Source organism: Podarcis melisellensis (assembly GCF_964234715.1).
Source record: "Podarcis melisellensis genome assembly, chromosome: W".
Taxonomy (NCBI): domain Eukaryota; kingdom Metazoa; phylum Chordata; class Lepidosauria; order Squamata; family Lacertidae; genus Podarcis; species Podarcis melisellensis.
Window position 1 is genome coordinate 5,011,438 of NC_138535.1, and position 10,766 is coordinate 5,022,203.

Sequence of the window (10,766 nt, forward strand, 5' to 3'; positions counted from 1 at the left end):
CAATACCATTCGCGTTTCTTCGCTTTGGTGAATGCATTAGCGTGTGTCAGGGGTTCAGGAGCAGAGGGACAGGGAAGGGAGGAATTAGAGACCGAGGGAGAGGAATCCGAGGGAGAAGTCAGCGATGATAGCCGTCCGAGGTCTCTAAGTCTCTCCAGCGAATCAGAGGATTCACAGAAAGGGGCTCCCGTGATCAGAGCAAGGGGGTTGCCAAGGGGAACACCCCAGGAGGGAGGGGCCAGAGAGGGCTCAGAGAGCAGCAGCTGGAAATCGGGACCAGCTTCCCCACCGGAGAGCAGTAGGGGGGAGGAGCCCCAGGCATCGGGAGCAGGCAGCTCTCCGTCAGCGGAAGGACAGGAGTCAGGGTTAGCCACGCCTGCATCAGAGAGCGAGGAAACGGTCAAAAGGAAGGTCAGGGGCAGCGCGCGCGCGCCAAGTTCAAATGTACAAGAGGGTGGCGCCATAAGCAGCCCGGAGAGGGAGCCGGGTCCCAAAGCCCGCCGAAGAGAGGGGGAGGAGTCCGAGGGGTCCGCATCCGAAGCGTCCAGGAAGGAAGGCACCCAGGGGGGTAGTAGGACCCAGAGGCGGAAGGAGAAACGCAGAAGGTGGAGTAAGGCTAGAGTGTTGAACTGGTGTACAGGGGGCGGAGACTCAGATGAGGCTTCGCTGGTCTAGGGTCTAGACGTAGAGATGCACGCTAGGGTTTGAAAATGGGAACTAAACTTCAATAAAGACTTTGTACAGTTCCGCTGGCTAGCGTTGGTCTTCTGTGAGCTGGGACCTGGAGGCAGTCTCTGACAGCGTGGGAGAAGGAATCGTCTCCTGTCAGAGATCTTTTCTGGGAGGGGCTGAGCGGACCTGTGAAAGATGAGATTGCCAGGGGTGAGAGACCCCAAACCACCAAGGACGTTGTGGAACGGGCGCTGTCAGAGACTGCCTCCAGGTCCCAGCTCACAGAAGACCAACGCTAGCCAGCGGAACTGTACAAAGTCTTTATTGAAGTTTAGTTCCCATTTTCAAACCCTAGCGTGCATCTCTACGTCTAGACCCTAGACCAGCGAAGCCTCATCTGAGTCTCCGCCCCCTGTACACCAGTTCAACACTCTAGCCTTACTCCACCTTCTGCGTTTCTCCTTCCGCCTCTGGGTCCTACTACCCCCCTGGGTGCCTTCTGTGCTGGTCCCAGGGGGGATGAGGTATTATTACCGTAGGCCAAGATCAACAGGGAGCCGGGCAGGTCAGCAGGAACGGAGGTAGGGCAGAAGCAGGAGTCCAGGTGGGGAAGCAGGAACACTGGTAAGGCAGAAGCAGGAATCCAGGCGGGGAAGCAGGAACACTGGTAAGGCAGAAGCAGGAATCCAGGCGGGGAAGCAGGAACACTGGTAAGGCAGAAGCAGGAATCCAGGCGGGGAAGCAGGAACACTGGTAAGGCAGAAGCAGGAATCCAGGCGGGGAAGCAGGAACACTGGTAAGGCAGAAGCAGGAATCCAGGCGAGGAATAGGCACACTGGGAGTGCCAAACAAGGACTGGGTAAAGCAGATACTTCACAACGACGTTGCTCCCGCAACCTGAGACTGGGCTGCCTGACCTTTATCTTCTTCTAAGGCCGGGGGCGGTCCCGGCCCCCAGAAGCCCCGCCTCTCTTGGCCTTAAGGCGAGCACTCCTCCTGGGAGACACCAGTTCCCTTCGCCTCTCTGCCCTAAGCCTCTGCAGATCAGGAGAGGCCGAAGGGTTACTGGGTCCTGGAGGAGGCTCACCTGTAGCCACTGAGTCTTCCAGCACCTCTGGGGCCTGAATGATTTCACCTGGTGCCTGCTCTTGAGTTTCCTCAGCAACTAGGCCTTGCCCCAGTTCAGCCGGCCCTGGAGGCGGGGACTCCTGTGCCGGCTGGGGTTCCTCCGGATCGCTCTCAGACTCGGTATCCCAGGCCATCACACCATCCCCCCTCCCAGGCCCCCCCCTCACTTGAGGGCCCGGACCCGGCTTGCTGGGGTACGCTGCATGAAACTCCCGGATGCAGGCAGGTGCGTGGACGTTGACCGCTGGTTCCCAGGAGCGGTCCTCTGGCCCATACCCCTTCCAGTCAATGAGATACTGCAGCCTTCCCCTGCGGTATCGGGAGTCCAGAATGCGTTCCACCTCGTACTCTGGCTCTCCCTGCACCAAAACTGGCTGCGGTCGGGGACGGTCTGGGTGGAACTCGTCGGGTGGGGCCACCGGACTCAGAAGGGACCTGTGGAATACCGGGTGAACCTTCAGGTTTGCTGGCAACTGGAGACGGAATGCCACAGGCGAGACCTGGTCCACAATAGGGAACGGGCCGGTGAACCGGGCGTCCAGCTTCCGCGAAGGTCGAGAAGGGTGGAGGTGGCGAGTGGAAAGCCATACCAAGTCACCGACGTGAAGTTCCGGCCCCACCTGGCGGTGGCGGTCGGCCTGGACCTTGTACGCCTCCTTGGCCTGGCGCAGCTGCTCCATCAACAGCTGTTGCTGGGACTGGAGCTCCTGAAGCCACTCTGTCACCGCAGGGACCGCAGATGCCGGCAGCACATCCGGAAACAACCGTGGGTGAAGGCCATAACTGGCTTGGAACGGGGTCTGCTGGGTGGACGCATTCACCGCGTTGTTATAAGCGAACTCCGCCAATGCTAGGTGGTCGACCCAGTCGTCCTGCTGGTAGCTGCAGTAACACCGGAGGTACTGTTCCAGTACCGCGTTCGCCCGTTCTGTCTGGCCATCAGTCTGTGGGTGGTAAGCAGATGAGAGACAGACCTCTGTTCCGAGGGCCTGGTGCAAAGCACGCCAAAACCGGGACGTGAACTGAACGCCGCGGTCGGATACTACACGCTCAGGTAGGCCATGCAGGCGGAAGACATGCTGAAGGTACAGCTGCGCGGTTTCCTTAGCTGAGGGTATGGATGGGCAGGGGGCACAGTGCACCATCTTCGTGAAGTGGTCGGAGAAAACTAGAAGGCAGGTGCAGCCACGAGACGGGGGTAACTCCACTATAAAGTCTAGAGAAACTGTGTGCCAAGGACGTGGTGGAACCGGCAACGGCTGAAGAAGGCCGGGGGGTCGCCCGGTAGGCCCCTTGGCCCGCCTGCAGACGTCACAACCAGCGACGTAGCGAGCCACGTCAGCCTTCAAGCGGGGCCACCAAAACTCACGGCTTACCAGATGGGTGGTCCGATACCGCCCAAAGTGCCCCGCCGCTGGAGCGTCATGGGTCATCCGGAGAACCTCAGCCCGCAGCGGCCCTGGTGGGATGTACAGGCGCCCGTGGTGCAGCAGAAGACCCTGATGCGAAACCAGCCCTGGATACTGAGGGCATGATCCTTCGGCCAGTTCCCGGAGTCGTTCCTGGGCCCAAGCGTCGACCCGTTGCTGTTCCTGCACCCGAGCCTGCAGTGGCTCAACCTCCTGGGTGGCCAGGAATGCAGCTGGTGGTAGGATCGTGGTGGGTGCTGCTTGCTGAACCGTGTCTGCGTTGTCTTCAGGTTTCCGGGACAGGGCATCCGCCTTCTGGTTTTGGGAGCTAGGGATGTAGCGGATCCGGAACTGGAACCGGGAAAAGAACAACGCCCACCGGATCTGCCTTTGGTTCAGCTTGCGGGTGGTCTGGAGGTATTCCAGGTTCCGGTGGTCGGTTCTCACCTCCACCGGGTGTCTTGCTCCTTCAAGATGGTGGCGCCAAACCTCAAAGGCCACCTTGATGGCCCGCAGTTCCCGCTCCCACACGGTATAGTTACGCTCCGCTGGAAGGAGCTGGCGGGAATAGAAGGCGCAGGGTAAGAGTGGCGCTTCCGGTTCGTGCTGCTGAGACAAGACGGCACCGAGAGCCGTACTGGAGGCGTCAGTCTCTACCACAAAGGGTCGAGAAGGATCCGGATGCTGCAAGATTGGCGCTCTCTGGAAACAGGCCTTCAACCCTTGAAATGCCTCCTCCGCCTCCTTGTCCCAGGAAAACGGCGTCTTGGGGCGCAGAAGCCGGGTCAACGGGGTGGTGCGGTGAGCATAATCCGCAATGAAGGTCCGGTAATAGTTGGCGAACCCCAGGAAACGCTGTAGGTCCTTGCGGTTCCGAGGTGCCGCCCATTCTCGAACCGCTGCCACCTTCCCAGGATCCATCTGCACCCCACCTGGTGAGAGTCGATGACCCAGGAAGTCCACTGACTGCTGATGGAACTCGCACTTGCTGAGCTTTGCATACAGACGATGCTCGCGCAAGCGCTGCAGCACGGTCCGGACATGGCCCTCGTGGCACGCCGGGTCACGAGAGTAAACCAGAATGTCATCCAAGTACACCACCACGTACTTGTCTAGCAAGTCCTGAAATACGTGGTTGATGTACCGTTGAAACACAGCAGGCGCGTTGCACAAACCAAAGGGCATAACCAGGTATTCAAACTGTCCGTACCGGGTCCTGAATGCTGTCTTCCACTCATCCCCGGCGCGGATCCGAATCAAATTGTAGGCTCCCCGGAGGTCTAGCTTGGTGAACACCTGCGCCCCTTGCACCCGCTCCAGTAACTCCGAAATAAGGGGCAAGGGGTACCGGTCCGGGATGGTAATCTTGTTCAGGGCCCGGTAATCATGGCAAAGGCGGAGCTCCCCACATTTCTTTTTAACAAAGAGCACTGGCGCAGCAGTGGGCGAGGTAGAAGGTCTAATGAACCCTCGCTCCAGGTTCTTGCGCAAGAAGTCCTGCAAAGCCTCGCGCTCTGGCTCTGTTAACGAGTATAAGCGACTCACCGGTAGAGGCGCTCCGGGCTGGAGGTCTATGCCGCAGTCAAAGGACCGATGCGGCGGCAGCTGGTCTGCCCCCCGTTCCTCGAACACGTCGTGATAGTCCCGGTACTCCGCGGGGAGCGTTGCAGCAGCCTCCTCAGTGGGCGCAGCTGCTAGCATCTCAGTCTCAGCAGACGAACTGGGGTCTGGGAAGTGTACAGTCCGTTTGACCCAATCAATCTGCACATTGTGATCCTCTAGCCAGTCCATCCCAAGCACCAGGGGGAACCGGGGCATGGAGGCAATATCCAGAGTTCGCATCTCACGGTGCTGCTGGAGGCACAGGACCAGGGGCTGGGTCTCTCGAGTGACGGCGCCCGAACGCAGTGGCCGTCCGTCGAATGCCTCCACCTGTACCGGTTCTGGCTTGTTCCGAAGTGGCACCCGATGCTGGGCAGCAAAAGCAGCGTCCATATAAGAGCGGGTTGCCCCTGAATCCACCAGGGCATGGGTAAGAAACATGGGAAAGCTGGCCGGAGCCCCATCAAACTTCTCAGGCAAGGCCACTGGGTACTTGCCAGAAGCCGGGGCGTCGGCCCCAGGAGCCGGTAGGGCGTCCAAACGCTGCTGTAGTGCCGCAACCACGTTACTGAGCTGCTGCACGGTGTGCGTCAAGGCCTGGTTCTCCTGGGCTATTGCCAACAATGTAGCCGCTTGGTCAGCCATGGCCTCTGAATCTTCCCGAACGCACCCCAACAAAGAGGGAGTGCGGGTGTGGCGGGAGCAAACTGTGCTGGTCCCAGGGGGGATGAGGTATTATTACCGTAGGCCAAGATCAACAGGGAGCCGGGCAGGTCAGCAGGAACGGAGGTAGGGCAGAAGCAGGAGTCCAGGTGGGGAAGCAGGAACACTGGTAAGGCAGAAGCAGGAATCCAGGCGGGGAAGCAGGAACACTGGTAAGGCAGAAGCAGGAATCCAGGCGGGGAAGCAGGAACACTGGTAAGGCAGAAGCAGGAATCCAGGCGGGGAAGCAGGAACACTGGTAAGGCAGAAGCAGGAATCCAGGCGGGGAAGCAGGAACACTGGTAAGGCAGAAGCAGGAATCCAGGCGAGGAATAGGCACACTGGGAGTGCCAAACAAGGACTGGGTAAAGCAGATACTTCACAACGACGTTGCTCCCGCAACCTGAGACTGGGCTGCCTGACCTTTATCTTCTTCTAAGGCCGGGGGCGGTCCCGGCCCCCAGAAGCCCCGCCTCTCTTGGCCTTAAGGCGAGCACTCCTCCTGGGAGACACCAGTTCCCTTCGCCTCTCTGCCCTAAGCCTCTGCAGATCAGGAGAGGCCGAAGGGTTACTGGGTCCTGGAGGAGGCTCACCTGTAGCCACTGAGTCTTCCAGCACCTCTGGGGCCTGAATGATTTCACCTGGTGCCTGCTCTTGAGTTTCCTCAGCAACTAGGCCTTGCCCCAGTTCAGCCGGCCCTGGAGGCGGGGACTCCTGTGCCGGCTGGGGTTCCTCCGGATCGCTCTCAGACTCGGTATCCCAGGCCATCACACCTTCCTTCCTGGACGCTTCGGATGCGGACCCCTCGGACTCCTCCCCCTCTCTTCGGCGGGCTTTGGGACCCGGCTCCCTCTCCGGGCTGCTTATGGCGCCACCCTCTTGTACATTTGAACTTGGCGCGCGCGCGCTGCCCCTGACCTTCCTTTTGACCGTTTCCTCGCTCTCTGATGCAGGCGTGGCTAACCCTGACTCCTGTCCTTCCGCTGACGGAGAGCTGCCTGCTCCCGATGCCTGGGGCTCCTCCCCCCTACTGCTCTCCGGTGGGGAAGCTGGTCCCGATTTCCAGCTGCTGCTCTCTGAGCCCTCTCTGGCCCCTCCCTCCTGGGGTGTTCCCCTTGGCAACCCCCTTGCTCTGATCACGGGAGCCCCTTTCTGTGAATCCTCTGATTCGCTGGAGAGACTTAGAGACCTCGGACGGCTATCATCGCTGACTTCTCCCTCGGATTCCTCTCCCTCGGTCTCTAATTCCTCCCTTCCCTGTCCCTCTGCTCCTGAACCCCTGACATCCATCCCCCCCTCGAAGCCCCCCCTTCCCCCCTCCCCTCCTTCCGGTGTGGGTACTGGGTGCTCCGTCGTAGCGGGGGTGCGTGCAGGATACAGTTCGTCCCCCATGTACTCGTCGACATCTCTCTCCTCTGCTTCCATCTCTCTGTCTCCGTGCTCGAACCCCACGTCTTCCCCCAACACGTCCATGTCCGTCTCGCCCCCCTCCCCCTCTTCGGGTGATCCCAGCCAAGGACCACTCAGCCACTTCCTGCGCCACTGCTCCTCTGGTCGATCGTCCCACCAATAAGAGCTGTCTGAGGCAGACCCCGGTGGCGAACCCACCCGGGAGCTCGGGACTGGGGCCTGTTCTTCGTCCGAGTCGAACCCCTGGAATGTGCTGGCCGAAAGAGTGGTTGTGAAGAGCCAGTCGTCGAAATACTCGGCTGGCATGGGCCTGTGTGGGAAGAGGGCATGAAACTCCTCTTTGAGCAGAGGCTCCTCCAAAGCATAGTCCGGAACCCAGCTGTTCGCAGTGGCCGGGGTACCCTCTCTGGCTAGGAGATATTCTACTCCTTCTTCCCCCCATCTCGAGTCTAAAATCTCTGTGACCTCGTTGATGTGCCCCCTCCTTGGCGACCCCCCCTGTCTGGGCCCTTCTCTGGGCGGGTCCGGTGCTGTGTCTGGCTCCTGAAATCTATGAGGTGCTTTGTAGGGCGTGAGCACTGATCTATGGAACACCGGATGCATCCTGGAACCCTCCGGAAGCGCTAACCGGAAGGCCACTGGATTGACCTGTGCCTGGACTTGGTAAGGTCCTAGCTGCTTATGTCCTAGCTTCTTCTTCGCTAACGATCTGGTCGGCACTGCTTGCGCTGCTAACCAGACCCAGTCTCCCACCTGTATGTCTTCCCCAACTCTTCTGTGTCTGTCTGCCTGCACTTTGTATGCGTGTTTTGCGAGTTCTAACTGCCTCCTGAGCTGTTCGTGGACTTCCTGCAACTCCGACGCTAAGGCTTCCGCTGCCTGTGGCTCCCCCTCCCCCACTCTCTCTAAACTCGGGAAGGTTCTGGGATGCCTCCCGTTGTTGGCAAAGAACGGCGTCACCCCCGTCGACACGTGCTTCGTATTGTTGTAAGCGAACTCAGCGAGTGGCAGGTAGTCCACCCATGTCGTGGGCTGCTGATTGGCGTAGCATCTCAGGTACTGCTGCATGATGGCGTTGACCCTCTCCGCTTGTCCGTTGGTCTGTGGGTGTCTCGCCGACGCCAAATTGACTTTGACGTTCAGAATGCCCATCAGCTTCTGCCAGAAGTTCGAGATGAACTGTCGCCCCCGGTCGGAGAGAATAGATCGTGGCAGACCGTGAACCTTGAACACGTGGTCAATGAACAGTTTGGCGGTCTGCTCTGCCGTGGCTACCTTCGCACACGGAATGAAGTGTGCCATTTTAGTAAACATGTCCACCACCACTAGCACTGCTGTCTTTCCCCTCGAACTGGGCAGATCCGTGACGAAGTCCAGGGCCACCCTCTCCCACGGTTCAGCCGGTGTTTGCAGCGGTTCCAGCAATCCCGCCGGCGGTTTGTGAACTGACTTGGCCCTTTGGCAGGTGTCACATCTCGCGACGTAATCCGCGACTTCCCCCCGCATCTTGGGCCACCAAAAGTCTCTGGCTACTAGTTCGACAGTCTTTTCTTTGCCAAAGTGCCCGGCTGTGGGAGCGTCGTGTAGCTGCTGCAGAACCCTTGCGCGGAGGTCGTCTCCCGGCACGTAGAGTGCTCCCTTGTGGAGGAGCAACCCATCGCGTATCTGGAACTCGTCGGCCCTCGCTGTGCCCCTGTGCACCTCCTCCATCCTGGCCTGTGCGAAGGGGTCTTCCCGCAGCGCTCGACGGACGGCCTCCAGGTCCACGGTTGCCGACGCGCATGCCCACGCTTCCGGTGCGAAAATGTGCTTGGCCGCCGGCGGTGCCGCCTCCTCCAGGTATTGCGGCTTTCTGGACAAAGAATCCGCCATCACGTTGTTGTCGCCCGGAATGTACTCTATCTTAAAGTCGAAGTCCGCGAAGAACTCCGCCCATCTAATGTGTCGCTGGTTGAGGAACCTAGCCGTGCGCCAGTACTCCAGATTCTTGTGGTCCGTGTGGACCTGCACTGTGTGTCTGGCTCCGATAAGGAAGTGCCGCCATGCCTTGAACGCTGCATGGATGGCTAGCAACTCCCTGTCCCAGATGGTATAATTCTGCTCCGACTTGCTGAGCTTCCTCGAGTAGAAGGCGCACGGCCTCCAGTCCCCCTGCTGGTCTTGTTGCAACAGGACAGCTCCCACGGCTCTGTCTGAGGCGTCTGTCTCCACCCTCATGGGTCTGCTGGGATTCACATGCAGCAGCTGCTCCTCTGACGCGAAGAGCCGCTTGAGTCTCTGAAAGGACTGCTCCGCTTGCTCCGTCCAGATGAATTTCTTCTTCTTGGAGCTGAGCGTGTCGGTGATGGCCGCTGTCTGCATGGCAAATCCCTTGATGAACTTGCGGTAAAAGTTGGCAAAGCCGACAAACCGCTGGACTTCCTTCCGATTGCGTGGGCTTTTCCAGTCCAAAACTGCGCTAACCTTGGCGCTGTCCATGGCGAGCCCCTTGTCTGACAGCTTGTAGCCCAGGAAATCCACCTCCGTCACGTCGAACTGGCACTTCTCCAGCTTGGCGTACAGCCTGTGCTCCTTCAGTCTCTGCAGAACTTCCCTGACATCCCTCTCGTGCGCCTCGCGCGATTCTGAAAAAATCAGGATGTCGTCCAGGAAGCATACGCACTTCTTGTAAAGGAGCCCCGCCAGCACATGATGCATAAAGGCTTGGAAAGTGTGAGAGCCATTTTGCAATCCGAAGGGCATAACTCTGTATTCGTAGGTGCCCAGTGGCGTGAACATGGCCGTCTTCCACTCGTCGCCCTCGCGCATGCGAATCAGGTTGTACGCCCCACGTAGATCCAACTTGGTGAAAACGCGTCTGTCAGAGACTGCCTCCAGGTCCCAGCTCACAGAAGACCAACGCTAGCCAGCGGAACTGTACAAAGTCTTTATTGAAGTTTAGTTCCCATTTTCAAACCCTAGCGTGCATCTCTACGTCTAGACCCTAGACCAGCGAAGCCTCATCTGAGTCTCCGCCCCCTGTACACCAGTTCAACACTCTAGCCTTACTCCACCTTCTGCGTTTCTCCTTCCGCCTCTGGGTCCTACTACCCCCCTGGGTGCCTTCCTTCCTGGACGCTTCGGATGCGGACCCCTCGGACTCCTCCCCCTCTCTTCGGCGGGCTTTGGGACCCGGCTCCCTCTCCGGGCTGCTTATGGCGCCACCCTCTTGTACATTTGAACTTGGCGCGCGCGCGCTGCCCCTGACCTTCCTTTTGACCGTTTCCTCGCTCTCTGATGCAGGCGTGGCTAACCCTGACTCCTGTCCTTCCGCTGACGGAGAGCTGCCTGCTCCCGATGCCTGGGGCTCCTCCCCCCTACTGCTCTCCGGTGGGGAAGCTGGTCCCGATTTCCAGCTGCTGCTCTCTGAGCCCTCTCTGGCCCCTCCCTCCTGGGGTGTTCCCCTTGGCAACCCCCTTGCTCTGATCACGGGAGCCCCTTTCTGTGAATCCTCTGATTCGCTGGAGAGACTTAGAGACCTCGGACGGCTATCATCGCTGACTTCTCCCTCGGATTCCTCTCCCTCGGTCTCTAATTCCTCCCTTCCCTGTCCCTCTGCTCCTGAACCCCTGACATCCATCCCCCCCTCGAAGCCCCCCCTTCCCCCCTCCCCTCCTTCCGGTGTGGGTACTGGGTGCTCCGTCGTAGCGGGGGTGCGTGCAGGATACAGTTCGTCCCCCATGTACTCGTCGACATCTCTCTCCTCTGCTTCCATCTCTCTGTCTCCGTGCTCGAACCCCACGTCTTCCCCCAACACGTCCATGTCCGTCTCGCCCCCCTCCCCCTCTTCGGGTGATCCCAGCC

The 10,766-nt window shown here is 59.6% G+C and overlaps 1 protein-coding gene across 1 annotated transcript; it reads right to left on the reverse strand.

Moving 5' to 3' along the window:
- Window positions 1-928: 928 nt before the first annotated feature.
- On the reverse strand, window positions 929-8,795 carry LOC309361256 (uncharacterized protein; the record flags this gene model as incomplete). Its single annotated transcript, XM_081896164.1, has 2 exons — window positions 929-1,168; window positions 6,287-8,795. 2 exons carry the CDS (start codon window positions 8,793-8,795, stop codon window positions 1,050-1,052), a joined length of 2,628 nt encoding a protein of 875 aa, XP_081752290.1. The 3' UTR covers window positions 929-1,049.
- Window positions 8,796-10,766: the final 1,971 nt, after the last annotated feature.